At 40.6% G+C, this 24,189-nt stretch overlaps 2 protein-coding genes across 2 annotated transcripts; both read right to left on the bottom strand.

Moving 5' to 3' along the window:
* Nucleotides 1-208: 208 nt before the first annotated feature.
* Osi6 (DUF1676 domain-containing protein Osi6) lies at nt 209-1,974 on the bottom strand. The gene is made up of 3 exons (XM_076318591.1): nt 1,546-1,974; nt 1,331-1,433; nt 209-558 (listed from the first exon to the last, which is right to left on the bottom strand). The coding sequence occupies exons 1-3, from the start codon at nt 1,873-1,875 to the stop codon at nt 209-211; spliced, it is 783 nt and encodes a 260-aa protein (XP_076174706.1). The 5' UTR covers nt 1,876-1,974.
* Nucleotides 1,975-17,360: 15,386 nt separating this feature from the next.
* LOC143150386 (uncharacterized) lies at nt 17,361-19,856 on the bottom strand. The gene is made up of 3 exons (XM_076318623.1): nt 18,855-19,856; nt 18,680-18,778; nt 17,361-17,675 (listed from the first exon to the last, which is right to left on the bottom strand). The coding sequence occupies exons 1-3, from the start codon at nt 19,300-19,302 to the stop codon at nt 17,407-17,409; spliced, it is 816 nt and encodes a 271-aa protein (XP_076174738.1). The 5' UTR covers nt 19,303-19,856; the 3' UTR covers nt 17,361-17,406.
* Nucleotides 19,857-24,189: the final 4,333 nt, after the last annotated feature.

Raw genomic sequence — 24,189 nt, 5'->3', positions numbered from 1 at the left:
CCCATCCCCGATTGGACGCGAGGAGGGTCTAGGAAATCGTCTCGAACGATTTTGCTCGTCGTTGAAAACAAATAGGGTTGTAGGATCGACGAGAGAGAGAGAGAGAGAGAGAGAGAGAGAGAGAGAGAGAGAGAAGGGAGGAAAAAATAGAAGGGATAAGGGAAGAGATGAAAGGGACAAGAGGAGGAGACGAAGGAAAGGAGATTAATTAGTGATGGTAGCCAGAATAGGCTTGGCTCTGTGCGTATCCGTGACCATCGTCCCAAGAGGATCCTCCAGAGGACCATCCACCGGATGACACCGGGGCGGACCATCCTCCAGTAGCTGAACCGCTGCTCCATCCATGGTATGGGGTGGTTTCGTGATGACCTCCCTTGTTCCAGAGGGACCTGAGACCGATGAACGCGGAGATGGCGAGCGAGATCAGAGATACGAAGATGGCCTTTTTAGCGATGAAGCCAGTGACAAAGTATGCCAGGGTGGCCAACGCACCGATTTTTACTTTCGCGGCGATCAGGAGGGGCAGGAGCTGCTTCAGCTGCTTCTTCTTGCCTCGACCTGGAAACGATCGTGAACATGGTGTCGGGTTTCTCCGAAAGTAGTGTTTCGAGCAACTTGAGAATTTTTGGGACGTGTTAACGAAGATGTTTCAAGACTCCTTAGAAGAGGTACTTGGGGCATTCGAAGAAGCAATCTTTATATTTTTATTAAATATTCAATTGGTGAGTACGCGACTCCCCGATGATTGGGATAGTTTAATATTTTTACCGAATGTTTAGCTTACAAGCTGTACGTGATTCTTTGGACCAAGGCTTTAGACTATATAGAAGGATGAATCTTAATACTTTTACTGAACTACCAATTTATAATCTCTAAGTAATTCTTTGGGTCAGGTATGTGGGCTATACGTAAATATGAATCTTAATACTTTTACTGAATGTTCCTCTGGATCAAGTCTTTGGAGTATTCGAAAAAAGGAATATTAATATTTTTACCGAATGATGCACTAGTGAGTTGAACAAGCATACTCCTTAGATCAGGTCTTTGAACTACAGCAGAAACGGAATCTTAATCTTTTTACCAAACGTTTAACTGGCGAGTAAGTGATCTCCAGGTCTTTGGTGTATTCGAAAGAAGGAATCTTAATATCTTTTCTGACTGTTTAACCGATGAGCTGTGATCCGTCGATCATGGAGTCAAGCAGACTATTGTGAAATTATCTACAACTGGCTCCATCGATCTGTACGTATCTACACTGCATCTAAATAACTATGCACTTCTAAAGTAGCTCGTTTGTGTTTAGTTATCTCTAACGAAACTAGAGATTTACCTTCGACGACCAAGTCCACAGCTTCGCGGATCTCCTCAGGTGCGGAGTCACTGATGGCACGCGCGGAGGTTTCGATCCTCTCGATGATAGGGGTGAAGTTTATCTGCAGAGAAACAGTATTGCGTGAGACAACACGACCATACGATGCAACGAATTCCCAACGACACTACGAACTGTCATTAATCTCCCCAAATAAACCTCATAGCTCTATTTACCCTTAGACTGCGGCCAGTGAGGAACTCCGCGGCTTCCTCGCTCACGAAATTCACAAGAGCATCCTGTCTGTCAGAGACACTGTTGGCAGCTTCTATCTCCTGATCGAAGATCAGTTCCTTGCCTGACCTGGACCCTCTACCCTGAGCATCGCTGCTCTTCACCAGGCTAACACCACCGATGATCTCGAAGTTGTCCATGTCGAAGAACTCCTTGGCTCGCCTGTACAGGCTCTTCTGCACGCAGGAGATGCTGTCCTTTTCCAGGCAACTGTCCATCGTCTGTCCAGACGCGAGGGCCACGGTCATCAGCACAAACGCGAAAAACTTCATGACGATTTTTCACCGAGAGACAGAAAGAGAGGGAGGTATACGAAACTGAGTTACTCCGTGTGCGCGGAAGGAGCCAAAAAAAAAAAAAAAAACGTTCGATTGAATGATCGTCCACCGCCCTTTTCCGAAACCAGTCCCGTCCGTAGTGAAATTTCGTGTGGTCCATCGTACAATCTCTTTAGCTTATATTTGGCGGGCCCCTCCTCTGCCGCCGCCTGCGTCGTCGCCCCACCTCTCCTCTTTTTTCTTCCTATTTGCCTTGCACGAGTGTCGTCACCGATGTTCGTACGCGGGCCTCGACCGGGCGGTTCGCTCGGCCTGACCGACGAAAGTACTCGCCCGACAGCCGCGGATAGGTGTTTCTCCGCGTTGGGCCCGCTAGCACACCGCCCATCGGGCCCCGCGACCTGCGACCCGACTACACCGAGCGAATACGGGACGACCGAAGGTCGGGGGACCGGGCCTCGGGCGAGAAATCTCTTCCGTTGTTCCCTTTTATCTGTCGTCTAGGAAGTTTCCAACGGCGTGACAGAGTCTCTCGTGGGCCTTACAGTCCCGCGCTATTCACTTCGAGATAGTCGAAGGAGATAGATCGACCCTTGGTGTACTCTTCGTAGCAGCCGGGAATTTAATCGCGGTACTGAGAAAAGAAAAGTGCATTTTTTAAAAATAGATACAGTACTTATATATTTTATGTTGAGTGTATTTTATGCGCTAGCAATTGGGGGATTATTGGACCGGGTATAGATGACCTAGAAAATTTAATTATGGTATTTGAAAAAGAAAGGGCACATTTTTAGGTAGGTACAGTATTTGTGTATCTTGTGTCGATTGTATTTTATGTATAAATAATTTGGGGGTTAATGGATCGAATTAAGATGAACTAGAAAATTCATTGTGGCATTTGAAAAAGGAAAGTGCATTTTTTAAAGATAGATACAGTACTTATATATTTTATGTCGAGTGTATTTTATGCTCTAGCAATTGGGGGATTATTGGACCGGGTATAGATGACCTAGAAAATTTAATTATGGTATTTGAAAAAGAAAGGGCACTTTTTTTAGGTAGGTACTGTATCTGTGTATCTTGTGTCGATTGTATTTTATGTATAAATAATTTGGGGGTTAATGGATCGAGTTAAGATGAACTAGAAAATTCATTGTGGCATTTGAAAAAGGAAAGTGCATTTTTTAAAGATAGATAGAGTACTTATATATTTTATGTCGAGTGTATTTTATGCGCTAGTAATTTAAGGATTAACGAACCGAGTATAGATGACCTGGAAAATTGAATTATGGCATTTGGAAAAGAAAGTGCACTTTTTGTAGATAGATACCGTACCTGTGTATTTTATGTCGATTATATTTTATGTACGAGTAATTTGAGGATTAATAAACAGGTTGTAGAAGACCTAGAAAATTTTATTGTGCCATCTGAAAAAGAGAAGTGAATTTTTTAAAGATAAATACAGTACGTATACCAAGTATAATTTATGGGAGAGTAATTGAGGGATCACGAAGGCATTGAAGATGACGTACAAGCGAAATAGATGTTTGGGAAGTTTGAAAAAGATTTTGAAATAGAATTTGGTAGTAATAAAATGGATTTAATAATAAGACAAAAATGAGATAGTAATTCCGTAGGTACGAGCTTAAAGTTTAGAAATTATGTAATAGAATGTAAAGTTAAGCAGAGTTGGCTTGAAAGTAATTATACAGTAACCTAAAAGTTGTTCTAAAGGATTTTTCTAGGTCCAACATGGCGACGACATATAGCTGTCCAAAGGACGATCTAAGACCAATCGAATGGCAGTCCAGAGACCCTCTAGAGGCAATTTAATTTCTTAAAGATAAACATTCCTCTTTGATATATTGTCATTTATAACAATTTAATTGAAATGCTATAACTTTAGTAATATTTTTCGTATATATTAGTCTTCACAAGCAATATTTTAATAACTTTTTAATCCTTGAGCTCCTCTTCAGTCTTTGTGTATTTTTATAGAATTAATAAATATAACATTCACTATTAAAAATTGTCTTTAATAGTATACTATTTCCCCTGTCGTTAGTAAAATATATCTTGTGTTAAATAAATTTTCCCGTACCATGACATTTTGAGTTTCTAAAAAATGAAAGTCAGAAGTGGTTCAAATACAAATAACGTAGTCTCTATGGAAAGTAAAATTATCGATCATAAACGTGGCAGTCAACAAAGTTTCTGAAAGCTGAAAATGGCGACTAAATCGAAGAATCCAAGCAGAGAGTATTTTAATTGTTTGTGGGTCGAGTTTTCCTCGGCTCTCGCGATTATGAAGCCTCCTCTACCAATTATCGAGGATCCTCCAATTAATGACGCCTCAGGGAGAGCGGTAAAACGTGTACAAGTCAGAAGCACTAAACGTTACAGATAAGAACCAGACAGAAAAGTAGCAAACGGCCTGTAGGAGAGAGTAGACGAACCTACTCGTACAATTTCAAATAATCGGGCTTCATTATTTTATAACCGAGTAAACAAATTGGAGGGTAACGCAATATATAATTAACTTACTCCTATTTCTTCCTAGACACTCAATAATATACATCTCACCGTGTCAACATTCAAGATTCGTTTTTAAATACCCTCTATCGTTTATTTAACGATTCACAAGAACAAATTAACTCTTTTACACACAGCTTGTGAATTAACAGTAACTGTAATGCGTTTCTCGGGTCTGTTTTTAATCCATCGATGTATTCTTCAGCAATCTATCCTTTCTCGACAATTAAAACTGTTACAATAGATGAACACCAAATCTTATATTTCATCAGTCCTCTCGCTGTTAAAGAAAAAAATGAAAGACACGTGTTCCTTCGGGACAATTACTTAGTTAACGATCTTGAGTCTACAGTCGAGAAGAACGCTTTAAGGTTAATGGACAATGTTATATTTCGCACAGAGACTTCGAGCATCCTCGTTCTATGCATACACGAGAGTCCCAGTTCCGTTTGCAATTTCCACCAAGGGGGAGGAGGGCAGAAATCGTACTCTCTCCACCGTGGTGGAACACGATCGCCATGAATGAAAGAAAACTGGTATAGATCAGGTTCAAACATCCCGGATCCGACCTTCATCGGGCCGCACACGCGGACACCACTTTCTACTCTGACCCCGACGCAACTCTCACGGGACGATAACGCCTCTTGTCGTTTTCGTTTCGCTCCTTCCGAGTCGTGGCGGTTACAAAGCGGCCGGTGGAATTTCGGTTGCGAAATCCTGTGTGTAGGTGACCACCGCGATGGAATTTCGGTGGCGGAGCGATCGAAATTCCAACACCGTCGCGACATTGCCACCGAGACACCGTGACTCTCGTCGATAATCGGGGAACGTGCTCTTGGGAAAACACACGACGCGTGAACGATCTCGATGCTACGCTACCATCCCTCCTGGCCGGGGTCAATGTATTGTTCGAGCGAAAGAAATCGGACCGGTGGGTACAGTCCTGGCCACGTGGAGAAACTTTTGTGATTTTGGAAACTATTGATCCTCTGAGAGGGAGAGAAAGCGACAGAGCAATGGATAGATAGATAAATAGATATTACCATACGCAGATAGACGGGTAGATATTACAGTAAATAGATAAATAAATATTACCGTGCTTGGATACATACATATTACAATAGATAGGTAGATAGATTTTATATTACGTACATAGATAGATAAATATAATATTTATCTGTGTAATATAAAATCTATTTATCTATCTGTGTATTATACAATCTATTTATCTATCTGTGTATTATAAAATCTATTTATCTATCTGTGTATTATAAAATCTATTTATCTATCTGTGTATTATAAAATCTATCTGTCTAGATAGATATTACAGACAGATAGGTAGGTAGGTAGATTTTATAGTACATAGATAAATAGATAGATAGGTAGATAGATAGATAGATAGATAGATAAATAGATAAATATTATAGTATACACATAGATAAATATTATAGTATACGCATAGGTAAATATTATAGTATGCACATAGATATGTATTATAGTATAAACATAGATAAATATTATAGTACATAATTGGATAGATATTATAGTATACACATGGATAAATATTATACTATATAAAATGTACTCAGACAGTAAAAATCTATACATATATATTCACTATTTTGTCACTTAATATAAAATGGGGAAAAATAAACAATATCCCATTTATGTCCTAACAGGGACAATATTTTAAGTTACGTATTAGTAAGAGAAGTTTATATACACCCCATTTGGTGCAACCCTGTATACTTTTTCTTTTGTTTCTTTTATAATTGTGTGTATATATATATAATTCTATACTTACGTAGTAAAAACGATAAGTAAATAAAAAATTTCCTTTTTGCTCCATTGAATGGATTCTTAATTTCTCGTAACCGCACCGTATAACACCTCGTGGAGAATCGTTAATACATAACAATGTCAAGGTCATGTAAAATTGTTCTACGCTACGTTGATTACCATACAGTCGCATAGACACTTCTCACTTTTTCCACGATTCAAAGGAAGAGTGTACTTGATTACCACAGGCTGTATCACGCAATGGGGAGGACATTTTCCGATAACAACTTTTTCCTGTTCCACTTTCTTCTGTCTTCTATGAAACAGAGGTGCACTTAATCCTAAAAGCGTGACGCACATTACCTCGAATTAATTAACCAAACGATCCTTACCAACTCTAATACAGGCTTTTGTCCTCTCGGTTCCTCTTCTATAGCTGTAGTCTGGTGCGAGAGAGATTCACGATTCAATTCTGAAAAACAATAACGGTAGAATGATACCTGAAAGTACTTGTGCATCAGCTCTTCTCGCCCAGAGGATTAAAGAATTACTAGTCGGATGTTTCACTCGAGGAAGGTGGCCTCGATTCGCTCCAAGAACGGGAAACAAAGAAGTCCACGTAATCCAGCTCGGTTCACCGAGTTGACATAATCGCCATGGCGTGGAAAAAATTAAACGGAAGCACCGGCGTGTTTATAGTTTTTTACTCTAGAACACAAAAACGGAGTTTATAATTACACTTTAGGTGTTGTATCCACATTCCAGAGTGTTGTATAACGTAATTAATAACTCATGAATCATAGCGAAAAATTACATTAAAAAATTCAAGATATATCTACGTAACTGCCTTAATAAGGAAAAAAAATTTCGGTCAAATGTGTTGCTTACTTTTCTTCTTAAAAAATTCGAAAACTTGCGATGTAATTTAACGAATGTTAATTCGAGAAAATAATGAAATAAAAAAAGCTGTGTATGTTGAAATATTGTCTTAAGAGTTCGTGAGTTCCTTGAGTACTTTTCAACATTCCATAATTTTCCCAATTATTCAAATTCAGAACAAAAGTTACCCCCCCCCCCCCTAATTACATTTACGAGCCATGGTGGACTGAAATGGTGGTACCTTTTAATATTCATTAATTTTCTTAATGTCGCAGGCACAAAATTACACCAAAAAGTTGCACTTTCTTTAATAATTGGATTAGAGGACCCTTCATTCGATCTACGGGGCATTAGTACCCTTCAATATTCGATAATTTTCCCAATATTTCCAATTTTTCGAATCCAACAACTCAAAGGGACAAAATGTCACCAAAAATAATTCTTCATTCAACAAATGGCACAAAAGACCCCCCTTCGTTCAATTGTCGGGGTACTAGTATCTTTTCATATTCTAAAATTTCCAATTTTGCGAATGGAACAACTCAAAGGGACCAAATTTCACAAAAAATAATTCTTTCTTCAACAAATGGCACAAAGGACCCCCCTTCGTTCAATTGTCGGGGCACTAGTATCTTTTCATATTCTAAAATTTCCAATTTTGCGAATGGAACAACTCAAAGGAACAAAATGTTACCAAAAATAATTCTTCTTTCAACAAATGGCTCAAAGAACCCCCCTTCATTCGAGGGAACAAAATTTCACAAATAAATTATATTTTTCTACAATTGGATGACAAAACGCCTCTAATTCAATCAACGAGGCACTAGTACCTTTCAGTATACCTTAATTTTCCCAATACTTCCAATTTTCCGAATCCAACAACTCAAAGGGACAAAATATCACCAAAAATAATTCTTCTTTCAACAAATGGTTCAAAGGACCCCCCTTCATTCGATCGACTTTTCCATATTCTACAATTTTCAATTTTCCGAATCGTGCAACAACTCGTGGGAACAAGATTTCACAAAAAATTATATTTTTCTACAATTGGATGACAAAACGCCTCTAATTCAATCAACGGGGCACTAATACCTTTCAGTATACCTTAATTTTCCCAATACTTCCAATTTTCCGAATCCAACAACTCAAGGGACAAAATATCACCAAAAATAATTCTTCTTTCAACAAATGGTTCAAAGGACCTCCCTTCGATCGACTTTTCCATATTCTACAATTTTCAATTTTCCGAATCGTGCAACAACTCGAGGGAACGAAATTTCACAAAAAATGATATTTTTCTACAATTGGATGACAAAACGCCTCTAATTCAATCAACGGGGCACTAATACCTTTCAGTATACCTTAATTTTCCCAATACTTCCAATTTTCCGAATCCAACAACTCAAAGGGACAAAATATCACCAAAAATAATTCTTCTTTCAACAAATGGTTCAAAGGACCCCCCTTCATTCGATCGACTTTTCCATATTCTACAATTTTCAATTTTCCGAATCGTGCAACAACTCGTGGGAACGAAATTTCATAAAAAATGATATTTTTCTACAACTGGACGAGAGAACCGCACTTAATTCGATCGACTGTTCCATATTCTACAATTTTCAATTTTCCGAATCGTGCAACAACTCGAGGGAACGAAATTTCACAAAAAAATGATATTTTTCTACAACTGGACGAGAGAACCGTACTTAATTCGATCGACGTGGCACCAAGAGTCGCTGAACAGGAAGGGACCACGATGAAAAGGAAATTCGCGCGCGATCTTACGTCAGTGCTCATTCATCCTTTCTCGGCCACCGCGGTGGAATCCTTTCGTCGATCCTTCACTACCATCGGGAGAGCAGACCATCGCCGTGAGCTTTTAAAAAGTAAAACCGACGTTTCTCCTTTACGCCGAGCAACGACGAGGAACGCCAACTGCGTGGACACGCCCAGCCCCTGTTGGCGAAATCGCTGCGCTTAGAGTAGAAAAAACGATGACGAGACCACTGCGATAAGACGATCGCGAAATTAGGCGCGGTCGTCTCCGTTCGTGCCTGAGGATTATGTAAACTTTCACCGCGAGCGACTCTTATCGCGAACGATCTTGATCCAGAGAGGAACTGGTCGATGAAGATCCACTTGGTAATCTAGGAAGAGAATCGATAAAAAGCTGAAGGAAATTATGCGGTGAGGTAAGTCGAGAAGTTTAATCGATACTTTCTTCCTGGAAGGAACAAAAAGATCTACGAGAGATCTAATCGAGGAAGAGAAGAAGCGATGGTACAAAAGGAAGAGAATTATGCAGCGAGGTAGCCTGAGTGTAATTGATGGTTTCGTACCGATAGAAACAGATTGGTCTTTATTTACACGCTAACGTAGAAACAAAAATCGAGCCAGTGAAGAGGTAACGGGATGAACAAGATTGAATTTAGATGTACGCTGTTTATTTACCGAGGAAGAAGGGTTAATTGTCTGTTCTTTTGAAAAGTAGAAGAGGAAGATCTTGATTCACAATTGAACGAGCGAAGTGGTAATCAAGATCGAGGGGTGAAGCGCATGAAATTAGATTCAGGGAGTTTACCTTTCTTCTTTTGGTCTTTGTTAACGATTCACTCGTGCAATTCTGCGTTTACGTTTGCGTGTAAATCTAGATCTTTCCGTTCTCTTCTTTTCAGGATCAAGCTAGTAAACAGGCTTCGAAGATTTCAAAATTGTTATGGAAGAAAGATATGTAAGAAGATCAGCAAAACATGTGCTAATATAAAATTGAAATTAACGAAGAAGGTAGTAACCTAGGTGTAATTGTTCCTTTGTCTATTCTTCGAGAGAAGAATACGAAAAGAGGCCGAGAAATAAACCGTGTGTTTCAAAGAGGATGACTGACTTTTTTCGTCGAGCTTTATTAATTGTTACAAACAGCCAGAAACAATAATCGCGTTGGAAAGATTTTTCTAGAGACTGTATAATACAAATTCCAAGAAGAGTCAAACATACTGGGGAGATCTTGCACAAACGAACAACCGACAATAATCAGACCAGCAGCAATTCCTTATAACAATTTAGATATAAGCTTCTTTAATTAGAGTAATAATTTTCCTATGTACTGATATCCACGAGTAATATTTTAATAACTTCCTCGACCTTTAACTCCTTTTTGGTATGTACTTGGTAAAAATAATATTTACTGTTAATATAATCTTCATTTACAATATAATAATTATATTACCTTATACTTTTGATATTGTACTATTCTTGTGAATTTTTAATCAATCATTGGTAAATGCAAATACTTATATGCAAAATACTTCTTGTGTTAAGTAAACCCTCCCCTATTGTACAATTTTTAATTTCTAAAAATTGACTCGCATGCAAGTAACGTGATTTTCTGTGGAAAGTATACAAAACAGTACGTACCAAATGTCTACGAGATGATTTGTTCATTTGCTCTTTAATAAAAAAAAAAAAAATGACCTCGAGTTTGTCAATGGCACCGAAGCCAAGGAAGAGAAAAGTCGTTACGAGGTCCGTAGAGAGTGACCGAATCGTTGAGAAGAGATTTGCAAAATTTGCTGACGAGTTTTCGAGTTCGAGTCTGAGAAAACGGTGTCAGTAGACCGCGCAGGTTTCTCGCGTTCCGAGATGCGGCCACTTTCAATTTTAACGTTAATTCCTGGTTGTCGCACGATCGTCACGCGATAGAACGTACATATTAGGAGCGCCTTGCGTGAAGCGTTCGAGGCGACCTCTATTCACGGTCGTGCAAACGCGGACGGGTCGCGGAGTGAAATGTGAAATTAAGGAAAATATATTATGAACAGTTCATGAATGGCTCGTGTGGCCTAGAAACTTTTACCTTTTGGCCAGATATCGGCTCAGAGCGGCTTGTCAACACTCATTTTCATCGTTTTCGTATTACGGGGGTTGAACTTGATGGAAAATCATATTTTCGTTATCCTCAATTAGTTCGAATCGTGCTTTGTCACACGAAAGTTTACGTTGGAGTAATTCTGACGTGTACAGTAAACTCTTATTTTTATACAGAATTAGCCATTTTAATTTACACATAGGTTTGTCCTAGGAATGAAAGTGTGCCCAAAAGACCAAATATATTTTTTATTTCAAGAAATTAAACAAGAATTATGGTCATTTAGGTTTGAATTAGTTGGTGAATGTGTCAAGGACATTCAACGGTTGGGTACAATTTTTTGACAGAAACTATATATTTGTATTTGATGCAAACGTAGAGAGTGTAATGGGGGGAATTTAAATGAACAAAGGTTTGAATGGAAAATATATAAGAAGCTTGAAGGAAAGAATAACCTAAAATAATAATTCTACTGAATTTACAGTCTGAAATTTTCACAGATTCCTGAATATCTAATACAAGCTTTCTCTTATTTCTTGATGACATAGAACGCTCTAACTTTATATTCCTCATCCTAAAGAAGTTTTACAAGCAGCCTATGAATTAAAGATAGTTTTCTCAACACAATAGCTCGTCATTCAAAAATATTTACATTGTTAGCCAAAAGAAGATCGACGATTGAAATCAATAATTATAAGATTGCGAAAAATTTCTGATCACAAAAGGGACCTACAAGTTAGTCCCAAAAATTGAAGATTAATTTCTCGACATCTCAGCTCGTGTTCTACAAAAGTGTAAGGTAGAAGATAAAATTACTAACTATACGAGTTAGAGAAATTTTATACACCGAATGGGACTCACAGGGTAGTCCCAAAAATTGAAAATTAATTTCTCGACACCATAGTTTGTATTCTACAAAAATGTAAGATAGAAGATAAAATTACTAACTATATGAATTAGAGAAATTTTATACACCGAATGAGACTCACAGGGTAGTCCCAAAAATTGAAAATTAATTTCTCGACACCATAGCTTGTGTTCTACAAAAATGTAAGGTAGAAGATAAAATTACTAACTATATGAATTAGAGAAATTTTATACACCGAATGGGACTCACAGGGTAGTCCCAAAAATTGAAAATTAATTTCTCAACACCATAGTTTGTGTTCTACAAAAATGTAAGGTAGAAGATAAAATTACTAACTATAGAAATTAGAGAAATTTTATACACCGAATGGGACTCACAGGGTAATCCCAAAAATTGAAAATTAATTTCTCGACACCATACTTTGTGTTCTACAAAAGTGTAAGGTAGAAGATAAAATTACTAACTATAGAAATTAGAGAAATTTTATACACTGAATGGGACTCACAGGGTAGTCCCAAAAATTGAAAATTAATTTCTCAACACCATAGCTCGTGTTCTACAAAAATGTAAGGTAGAAGATAAAATTACTAACTATAGAAATTAGAGAAATTTTATACCCGAATGGGACTCACGGGGTAGTCCCAAAAATTGAAAATTAATTTCTCGACACCATAGTTTGTGTTCTACAAAAATGTAAGATAGAAGATAAAATTACTAACTATATGAATTAGAGAAATTTTATACACCGAATGAGACTCACAGGGTAGTCCCAAAAATTGAAAATTAATTTCTCGACACCATAGCTTGTGTTCTACAAAAATGTAAGGTAGAAGATAAAATTACTAACTATAGAAATTAGAGAAATTTTATACACCGAATGAGACTCACAGGGTAGTCTCAAAAATTGAAAATTAATTTCTCGACACCATAGCTCGTGTTATACAAAAGTGTAAGATAGAAGATAAAATTAACAACTACACTAATAAAAAAAATTTCATACCCTGAATGGGACCTACCAAGTAGTCCCAAAAATTGAATACGATTTTCCCAATACAAGCTGGCTTCGGAGAATAAAAAATTAATAATAATACGAATTATGGAACGAAAACGTGTTCCTTCTGCTCCGTGTATCCCATTTTGCGAAACGAGGCCCCGAAACGAATGGTAAAGAAGCAGCGACGATTATAGGCGACATTAACATTTTTCTCTACTCACCTCACTTAGCATACCGCGTTTCACTCAGAACCAGAGAAACGTTCAGCGACACTGGTCCCGCTAATAGCAGCTGTGTCTTAACCCAGAACGCGATGTGCGCGCGTCGCTCACGCACAGATTTCTTGCAAATTCCCTATGATTTCATCGCGGCGCGTCAACGATCGCTTCGCGGACCAAAAGTTCGCCGAGAAATCGCGAGCTCCGCCGAGAAAGTATGCGCACGCGCGTGAAATCGGTCAATAAAGTATAGCGTTTACTTCTCCGTGACGCCAATATTTTCCGCCCTGTGAAAATCGCTCTTCAGATCACAATCGACGGAGAAAATCTGCTCGATATCGATACTGGGTCAAGGTTGCTTGACAAATTTCGCGCGAAACCCCCACCCCTCCTCTTTCAAGTGACTCATTGGCTGCTGGTTGTCAATTTCATTTGCGTTTTGCCACGAGTTCGGACCTGCAACAGAAACGACACAACTGTAGAATTGTCCAATATTAGATTATTTATTTTATCTTTATTTATTAGTCTGAAGCTCTGCGGTAGGAAATAAGACAGATTGAAAAGAAGCGAAAGAAAATGTACATTTGAAAAGAATTTTCAACAGAATTTTATCGTTCATTAACTTATACTTACGTATGTATTCCGTTTCAACATACAGGTGATCTGGTTTATCTCGAAACAATGAAATGTCTCACATTCAACTGATGGTATCAAAAAAATGTTCTCGTGAATGTTCTCTGATATAGAAAAAGGAAGAGGAAGGAGGAAGAATAATTCACACCATACAAAGTCCTCCTTCGTATTAAACAATATTGTTCAAGAACATATTATTGATACCTTTAATCTTTCATGTGATAAAACAAACGTCTTGTACATCATTCTCATAGTCTTTTACCACAAATTTTTATTACAACATTTTTAGTATCCTGTCCATTCCTCTCTATATATACCACCGTATTTTTTATTAATATTTTCGGTCAAAAAAATGTTCTCGTGAATGTTCTCTGATATAGAAAAAGGAAGAGGAAGGAGGAAGAATAATTCACACCATACAAAGTCCTCCTTCGTATTAAACAATATTGTTCAAGAACATATTATTGATACCTTTAATCTTTCATGTGATAAAACAAACGTCTTGTACATCATTCTCATAGTCTTCTACCACAAATTTTTATTACAACATTTTTAGTATCCTGTCCATTCCTCTCTATATATACCACCGTATTTTTTATTAATATTTTCGGTTAAAACAGCGCAGAGAATGTTTAGGGGGATTAATAATTACTCACCACAGTATATCCCCTTCCTCCCGAAGAAAATATTCCATAGAAAAAAGAAGCTTATTAAAAAAAAAAAGGAAACAACTAAAGTAAACCGTAAAAGAGACTTTTCTCCTCGTAAATCCTCTTTATTTTCCAAGCAGGGGCCCCCGTTTGAAACCCCACGAGTATGATACGAAGAGTCTAACGCTCGTAAAGCTTCCCGCAAGAGGGATCACGGATAGCATCGACACAGTCGTGACCCGTAAAATCTCGATTTGAATTTTAAATTTCCATTCGTCGATCGGTAATGAGCGTGGAATGTAACGGGCTCCTCTCGCGATGGGATCGTCTTCCTCCGCTGTGCCAGAAACCGCGATATTAATAGACGAACGAAGAGGGCTCTCGAGGCGATCGACGAAACGTTTGATACGGTCGTTTCTTACAATGTTTGACCCCTGGTGGCTCCCCCTTGGAATTTTTCCAGTTCTCCCTGAGTCGAGGGGCACGCGTTACCCAGGAAGAGGGCACCTCAGCCTCGTTCACGGGGGCACCTTTTCGCACCCGGTCCATTCACGAAAATCTTCTAACTTTCGTTTTCCCTGGACGATACAGGTGACGTCAGGAGTCTCGCGCTCGAGTTTACGGCGCTATAAAAATTTAATCGTCCTGTCGCTCGTCAACACGAGGGTAGGGGAGGGGGATGGGGCGAAAATGAAAGCAGAGCGACGATTTTGACATAGCAAGGCGGAAACTGTTAGACTTGGAGGCTTTCAGGTGACGTTCTCGAGGAGAAGAAAATGAAAGCAGAACGAGGGGGGATGAAAGAATATTTTCTATTTCGAAATCTTGGATCGTTAGACGAAGAGTGCAGTAAAATTTATTTCGAAACAGAGGGTGTATGTTCATTGAGGCAATTCTCTCAATGTCGACGCCATCGTCGAATCAACCCCCACTGGACAAATTTTTCGCAAGTCATTCTGAAAATAAAGTAAACAGATGCAAGATATATTTCGAGGTTATGGTTGTTGTTAACGATAGAGATAGTACAAACCAAGACTCCAGGAGTGGTTTTTCTCGTTTTCAGCAGTGTAATGGAATCTTGTTGATCTTTAATCTAAGGTTGGTACTTTTCAGATTGGGGTGTTTTTTATAAGACAAAAGTAACAATAATGTATTACTGCGTAAATTTTATTTCGATAGACAGTGTGGAAATATTATAATTGGAAAATGACTAAAATGAGCAATATTTTCTGGGGCACCTGATACGTGTCTACAAAGTGTCTTTAAAAGGTCTTGTTCACTTGTTGTGATGGAATTGTATTGTAATGTCGAGGGAAGACAACCATTTTGTTTCAAGAATCGACCTCTTTTATCTCAATCTGAGCAGAGTCGTCCACTAATAAATATAGACTTGTATATTCTTCGAGACATCTCCATAAGAACACTACCACGACATTAATAACCCCTTAACTACTCGATTCTTTGCTCTTATCGAAGAGAAAACGAAAGTGTTGACCGGCTCGATTGGAATTTCAAGCTTCATCAATCATCAAGCATCAATATCAATTTGAACTTCCATTAATCATTACAAAACAATTACTCCTTGAAGAGGTTGAGTGACAAACATTCATAGAAATAATTTCAGGAACATTTTCACCAGTAAACGTTGCCCTCATCGAGAAAGATCATCGTAGAAATACGTTGCGCTCAAAGATGGGCAAAAATGTTCTAATAAAAACAACGTAAAACGTATTCGATCTTCGTTTAAACGATTAAAATTCTTTCATTCGACGAATAACGCATCATTCTTTATTTTCCATTCCTACTCGTCCGGATAAGAGTTCTGCCCATCCCCAGATGCAGTTCAGCGATTGCACCCGCGCAGGTTCATCGGCCTGATGCGCCTGCGCGGAAGTCGCGCCGCGATCTGAGCCGATTTCGATCGGGATCTTCCCGTTTTATGATATTCCAAACGTAAAAAAGGAAGTGGCCGGAATGTGTGCCAGTGGGTCTTACCCCCACCCCAGCGTGACTGCGCGAGAGGAGCCCAGCGAACCTAGATCGAGGCGCATGGTGGGAGGAAGATGGCGCGCGGAATGGGGAGGGGGACACACAGTGACAAGAAAAGATGCATAGAGAGAGCCCCTCCGAGGCTCTCTTGTCGCGCGCGGCTTTCTTTCGCGAGAGAGACTCGCGCGAATCGGCTCCGCGAGCGAAAACTTTTCCAAGAGAATCACCTTGAGTCTTAAATCAGACCCGAGTCGTAGTAGTTTTCCAGAACGCGTGACCACGTTGCCCGCTTTCAAGAAACGGCCGATCTTCGTTCCGACGATCGAGGATTTAATTGGCAGACGGTGCTAATTGGTCAATTTTATGGTCGGGGAACACGACACACGGGTTAATCGACACTCGGTGCACAGTTTTGTTGCACGACTTGACGTGCCACTTGTCGGCCGTGCTCTTCGTCGTCGTCCCACCAGCACGGACATCCGGATCGCCGGACAACGTAGCAGTTTTTCTCGTTTCACGGTCGTTAATTTGTACGATTAGGGGAGGTACATGGTCGTTTAATCGCGCGAGTCGAAAACACTCCGAAGAGGATACGCAACGCGGGACTCGTTGGCACACTTTCCTCGCTGGCGCAAGATTTTCCTGCCCTCGAGGATCGCGATTCGTACCCCCCACTCCAACCACTCCTGGTCCATCGTTCTCCCCCTCTAGTATACGAAGAACGCGATTCCAAACAGCTCCGTTTGGCAATAAATGGTGTTCGCTCGACTCTTAGTCAATGATTACGTATGCTTTTTATTGATCTTGCGCAATAAATAAATAAATAAATACAAAAAGAATGGGGGATGAGTGTAGAGTAATGAAATAATAAATAAGACGTTTGAACGTGTACTTTGGTTTCTCCAGCGTCCAGTCTAGTCCAGTATCCAGTCCCGGTAGTGTCGTCGAGTGTTTATCACATACCCGCGAAACGATCACGCGTAGCGTCGTCACTTTCTGCAAACGTCTATCTCCGTCGCCACGTGTTGTCAATGTCATCGTCACTGTCAGAACCAGTCAATCCCGTCGTGTCTATGCTCGTGGATCGTCAAATGTTTCCGAGGATCAGGGGTGTCCCATCAGGACACCCGTGAGTCACCGAACAGGTGCGCGTATCCTCTGTACGGTAGATCGTTTCCCTCCTCCCCGAGAGACCTCTTCTTGCGGTAATGATGATGACCGACGTCCTGGGCGTATACCACGTGGTGGCCACCGCCACTGTCGTGGCTGCTCGTCAGTTTCTTCACGGCGACGATCAGCGAGAGCATTAACGCCATCGCGGATACCATCAGAGCCTTCATGGCCAGGAGACCTAATGCACCGAATCCCATTGCCGCCATCATCTTGCCTGAAAACGAAGGGAAGGTGGTTAAGTGAATACCGAGAGTCTTAACTCTGAAGATCTCTGTAGGTCTTCTGGATGAGGACTTGCGTTTCTGTTTTTAAAAGGATTTGATAATTAAGACAGCGATGAGTGGAAATCCTGGATGTTAAGATTTGGAGAAAGTCGTCACGGATCTGGTGTATGCTTCTTGCTTTTGGAATACTTGAAAAATCTAGGTGGATGAGATTCAGAAATGTGAGATTCAGAGATGGTTCGGATAAGAAGTTTTAGAAATGTTGAACACGTTAGGCGATTTCTAGGTGCAAATGGTTCAAACGTAGCTTTAGAAGACCTAGCTATTGAGTGTGAAAAATTGTCTTTAATGTTGTCTCGGAGATCGCTGAAGAACTTGGGAAATCTGGTATTTAAATTTGTAAGTTAATTCCGAGGTAGATCTTCTTGAATTTAGCGAAGGTTTTTTACTTTCGGAGCACTTGGAAGGTGAAATCCGGGGCAAAATATGATGGTGACATGGGAAATCTAAGGGTTGTTTAGTTGGAAAACTTTTGAAACTTTGAACGTGTTAAGGGATTTCGAGGTGCTATTTGCTGGGGTCCAAGTAAATTCTCTGCTAAGTTCACGAGAATGCCCAGGGACATAGGCCATGGATTAATCGAGACTATATGAGACCTAGCTCTTTTGTCAGAAGGACAGTGGATGAATCGAGACGGTGAGAAACCTAGCTGTTTTATCAGAAGAACAATGGATTAATCGAAACTACGAGAGGCTCGTTTTGTCAGAAGAACAGTGATAGAAGTTATCAAGAATTGTGAAGGACACAGAGTACGTTTCAGCTGAATGTCTAGGTTAGTTCTGAGGCAGTTCTTTTTCGATTTGGTGCAGGTCTGAATTAGGTCTATCTGTTCAGAAACAAGTAATTCTTTCGAAAAATCTCGAGACTTGTAAATTTCTAATTCCCAATGTGCAATAATCCACAGGATCGTAACCAACGGATTCGTTCGTCTTACCCATCATCATCGCCATAATCAGGTATCCGGCTCCGCCACCCTTCTTGCCTCCGCCACCTCCACCGCCTCCGAGTCCACCATATCCACCGCCTCCTCTACCTGAAACCAAAACAAACCACTCGATTACACGGAAACCCGTGTCACCGTGAATCCTCCAATGGAATCCCCAAGCAACCTTGTTCAGCAGGCAAGCTCTCCTGCAGTGCGCTCTCGATGTTCTGCGGCAGGAAACTGGGCAGCTTTATTCTCAGCTCCCGTCCCTCTAGGAACTGCACCAACGACGCCATGCTACCGAATCCCTTCATCAGTCTTCCCTTCCTGTTCGGTCCGGACCCAGGGACCTCCACCAGGCTAACACCGTCAAATATCTCGATGTTCGTCTCCTTATTGGACTTCTCCAGCAGCTGTTGAACGATCTTCCTGACGATCCTGACCCCGTAACAAGACACGGACATGTTCTTCCCGTCAGTGGCCGAGCAACCGTTCGACAATCCGGTCCACGTGTCCTTGGTATCGTTCCCATCCATCGAGAGTACACCCCTTGCGCTGGATAGCACACAAACGACCAACAGACATAGAGCCAAGGAACGACGTTCCCCGTTCACGGGGTTGAACCAATCCATCCTGATCGATGTTCCCGCGTCCAATCTCCTTACTACGGATGGTTAGGGGCACAGCCGCGATTCCAGACACGCGCAACGCAGCACAACGTGAACCCGTGTACTGATCCTGCGGAACCTACGGCGGAGGTCCGAGTGGTGCATCGTAGCCGGCGTCAAATCTCATTTATATAGTTGTACGCGGCGGCTCCGGTGATTGTACTACGAAAAAAGCAACGAGAGCATCGCCAGCGGACCGGCCATTCTCCGTTCTTACCGTGTGCATTAGCCAGCAATTTTTCGTCCGCTCGGACGATCCTCTCGCGCGGGATTCCTTTAATTCTTGTTTTCGAGGCGTTTCAGAGCGTTACGCCGCGGTTGGCTGCGAGGCCGAGCGAGCGAGCGAGCAAGCGAGCGAGCGCCTTCGTCTCCTACACGCCTAACCCAGACACCTCGCGCATCTGGCCGCTGTCTCCGTTCGTCTCGTGTACGGGTACGCCACCCAGACACCCGTGTCTCTCCGTCGTCTCTCATTCTAGATCACTGGATGCATCAGCCTCTTGATACGGTTCCGCCCGTGCCGGCTTCCTTTCCCTCTTTCCGCGCTTTAGTGGAGCGGAAGAGAACGTGGCCGATATTTCGAATCGCTACCGTTGAACGTCTTCGGTAGGGCAATTAGCCGGGACCGTGATCGCGTTCGGTTGGTCCCGTCACGGTGTATCGGACCGCGTCACGTGGACATTTTACTACGCGCCGGCCGGCCGGCCGGCCGACCGCCGGCGAGACGGTTGCCCGTCGATGGTCAGCGGGCGGGCGCCCGCGGGGCCCTTGCGGCCCGGGACGTCCTTGTTCCGCGATCCGGGAACCGCGCCGCGTACGAGTGGGGGAGCCACGATCGGTCTGGCCCGATCGCTCGAACGAAACTAGTTCATCTCTCCGCGTACCTTTCTCTTCTGTTCCACTTCCCTTCGGCGTTACTCGCCGATACGGTATACATATATACGTATATACGCGCCGCCTGGTAGGTATAACTAGGCCCGGTTCGAAACCGTTCGCTCGTTCCTCGGGACGACGCCACGCCACACGGACGATCTCGCGTATCCTTGAAACCAGATCGACGAGAGCGACGGACGCGCGCGCGCACACGCTGCACTCGAGGGGACTGCCTCGTTTCTCGTATTCGCTCTTCTTCCTTTCCCCCCCCCCCTACCCCTACCCTGCCGGAGCGGGAGAGGTGGCCCTCTCGCGGGGCTTTCGAGGGATTCGCGAGATCGAAAGGGAATCCGTGTGATCGCACACCGAGGGACCTCCGTTGCGAGACACTTGTTGCGTCTAGCGATGGGAGGGACTTTACGCGGGATTAAGGGGGATTTCAATCTCTGCTTTTGAATACTTTATGGGCTGAAAGATTTTCTCCACGCATGCTGCCACTGGTTTTTTTTTTTTGTTTCAATTTTTTAATCAAAGAAAGAAGGATTATGTCGATTCGAGCACGATATTTTCGTTCCATTGAAAAAATTCACTCGTGTTTAATCGTGACCCCCATTATGGCAGATTCTTTCACGACCAGGACTGTGCGTATACACGGTAGTTTCTTTTCATTTAACCCGGTCGATTTGATTCGAGAAATTGTAATTTTTAATTAGTTTGTAGTTTCTCTTTCGTGTCCTATTGCACGTGCAGAGAATTTACCGATTACTCCGGAGTAAAAATTGGAGTTTCAATTTTCTTCTATACTTCTGTGACCTACATATAAATCTATTGGCTATTAAAGTGACTACCATAAAGCTTGTCAATTTATTGCCCATAAAATGGAGAAATCAAGTTCGATTACTCCAAAGTCGAAACGGAGCTCCTAATTGTCTGTTAAGTGGATTAAAATTGATTCGAGTTTAGAACAAATTCTAGTACGCCAGGATAAATATTGAAGTGTTTAATAGGTTCGCGGTTTCTCTTCACACTTCCGTAACCGCGTAGTGAAGGTTAGAATCTATCATAAAGGTGTTTTCTCCTTTCGATGCACGGAATGTGTGTCGACTTCGCCGCTTCGAGCGCTCGATCATTCACAGACTTGCCGACACCGTTACCAGAAGCAGTTGAACATCCTCGTGTCGATAATAAGAAGATTCGATCAATATCCGACACTTTCTCCTCTCGCCGTGAATTTCTCCGAATCCGGCGAAAACGTGGTCGTGAAAAGAAATCAGGTCAGTTGATTCTTGTCAAGAAAGAATTTTTTTCTGAGGAGAATTTCCTTCGAAAAGTTTTCGTTTCAAAAGGATTTCCTTTGAGAATTTTCTTACAGAAGAGTTTCCTTTGAAGGAAATTATCTTTGAGAAGAATTTTTTCAAAAAGGATTGTCTTTGAAATGCATTTCCTTTAAGGAAAATTTCCTTTGAGAAGAATTTTCTCTTGAAAGAATTTTCTTTAAGGAGAATTTTCTCTTGAAAGGATTTCCTTTGAGAAGAATTTTCTCTTGAAAGAATTTTCTCTTGAAAGAATTTCCTTTGAGGAGAATTTTCTCTTGAAAAAATTTCCTTTGAGGAGAATTTTCTCTTGAAAGAATTTCCTTTGAGAAGAATTTTCTCTTGAAAGAATTTCCTTTGAGAAGAATTTTCTCTTGAAAGAATTTCCTTTGAGAAGAATTTTCTCTTGAAAAAATTTCCTTTGAGGAGAATTTTCTCTTGAAAGAATTTCCTTTGAGAAGAATTTTCTCTTGAAAGAATTTCCCTTGAGAAGAATTTTCTCTTGAAAGAATTTCCTTTGAGAAGAATTTTCTCTTGAAAAAATTTCTTTTGAGGAGAATTTTCTCTTGAAAGGATTTCCTTTGGAAGAATTTTCTCTTCAAAGAATTTCCTTTGGAAAGAATTTTCTCTTGAAAGAATTTCCTTTGAGAAGAATTTTCTCTTGAAAGAATTTCCTTTAAGGAGAATTTTCTATTGAAAGAATTTCCTTTGGGAAAAATTTTCTTAGAGAAGAACTCCCTTTGAAGTAAATTATCTTTGAGAAGAAATATCTTTGGGAAGAATTTCCTTTGAGCGTAATTTTCTTTAAGATAAATTTTCTCTGTGTAGAATTTTCATTGGAAAATACTTCGAATAAAATTTCCTTTGGGACGAATTTCCTTTAAAGTTTCCTTTAAGAAGCTTTACCTTTGAAAAGACTTATCATTGGAAAGATTTTCATCCACCAATTTTCGCACCTATGTCGATGGACCCAGCATACCGAGAACAACCTAGAAAACTGAAACATATACAGTACGAGTCGAAAGTTTAGACGTTGAATTATCTGTACGCGCAAAAAGTTACAAAAAATGTGCCCCGTGTATCGATTGAGCGCGTATTAGAAAGAAGAAATCCGAGTACTTTGATTCGTTAGAATGATGTTAGCCTCTCTAACCCTCTCACCCATAAACAGGTACAAAATTTCTTCCCGTTCGACGGCTACGTTCACGAACGTCGAAGCACGTGTCGATTTTTTCCGATTTACGAGGATCGGTAACTCGAAAACTGGGTCAACGATCATGCCGATCCCTCTTCCCTCCCACGTCTACCCGAAACCGAAAGTTGATCTCCCAGAGGAACACCGTCTTTCTCTTAAGGCGTCCCTTATCGAGCCGTCATCTTCTTTCCGATCCTTCCCAATCGAGGCGGAGAAAGCGGCCGTACGAAACGAGGCCGACTTATTTGAATGAAAGATGCCTCGAGCATTATGCGGTCCTCGGTAGTTTTCCCTTCGTTCCGATCATCTTTGACGCCTCCGAAAGTTGTCCACCATGGAGGGGCGATGGACAGGATGGACTTCGAGGAGACATCCAGATCACCGAGGATCGAATTTTTCGCCACAAGATCTGAAACTATTGACTCCGTTAGTGAAATGATATTATATTTTCCACGATAATGGCAGTGAGTTCCGTTATCGATTAAATCGATGAAATTTTGAAGATTGCTTTATCTTTATCGACACAACAGATAGCTTGCGCGAGGAGAAAACACGAAACGAAAATTAACTTGGAAATATCGGTGTGAATCTTTTATGAACATCATTTGTTCGAAATGGATTGATTGTATTTATTGTACAATAGATTGTATTATAGACGCAATATGTTAGATCTGTGACTGAATTTGACGAAAACTATAACAGAAATATTGATAGACCAATTGGGAGTGTATTCAATGGCAGATATTTGTTAAGAGAGGGGTATACTCGTTTAGGTTAGAAAATCGCTGGAATTTTTAAAATATGTATTTGATTCTATACTTAGCTTCTGAGTTTTCTAGAACATATGAATTTTTATAGTTGTTGGCTGTTATGTGGCTAAAGACGGTTAGATGCTTGCCGAGATATTTGAGGTTAAGTAGTTTAATTATCCATTGTTGCGATGCGAATGGAAGATAACACAGAGTTTTAAATATATGAAATATTTGAGATTAAGTTAATGTGATCGTTCGCTGTTACGCTGTTTCTGAAAGATAATAACCAGTGTTAAATACGTATGAAACATTTCAGGTTAGATTAATGGAGTTGTTCGCTTTTACACTGCCACTGGAAAGTAATAAGGAGCGTTAAATGCATATTGGAATGTTTAAGGTTAAGTACTTGGGTTACCGCTACTGGTACAATAACGAGTATCAAACGCATAATAAATATTTAAGTAACTCGATTGTTCGCTGTTACATTATTACTGGAAAGCACTGATGAACGATACCCACACAATATTCGAGATTGACTAACTCGCTATTACATTGTTACTAAAATATAATTACCAGTGTCTAACGCACATCCGTCTATTCAAGGTTAGATTTATTCTGATCGAACACTGGAAAATGATCGGTAGTTTTCAAATTACAATACGACTGAAAAGTTTCCAGCGAAAACATACAATAAAACGAGTGTGAAATAGTTACACCG

The sequence above is a fragment of the Ptiloglossa arizonensis genome, chromosome 8 (genome assembly GCF_051014685.1).
Source record: "Ptiloglossa arizonensis isolate GNS036 chromosome 8, iyPtiAriz1_principal, whole genome shotgun sequence".
Classification (NCBI taxonomy): Eukaryota; Metazoa; Arthropoda; class Insecta; order Hymenoptera; family Colletidae; genus Ptiloglossa; species Ptiloglossa arizonensis.
The sequence above is the reverse complement of the archived record's forward strand: the minus strand, read 5'-3'. Positions and strand labels throughout refer to the sequence as shown.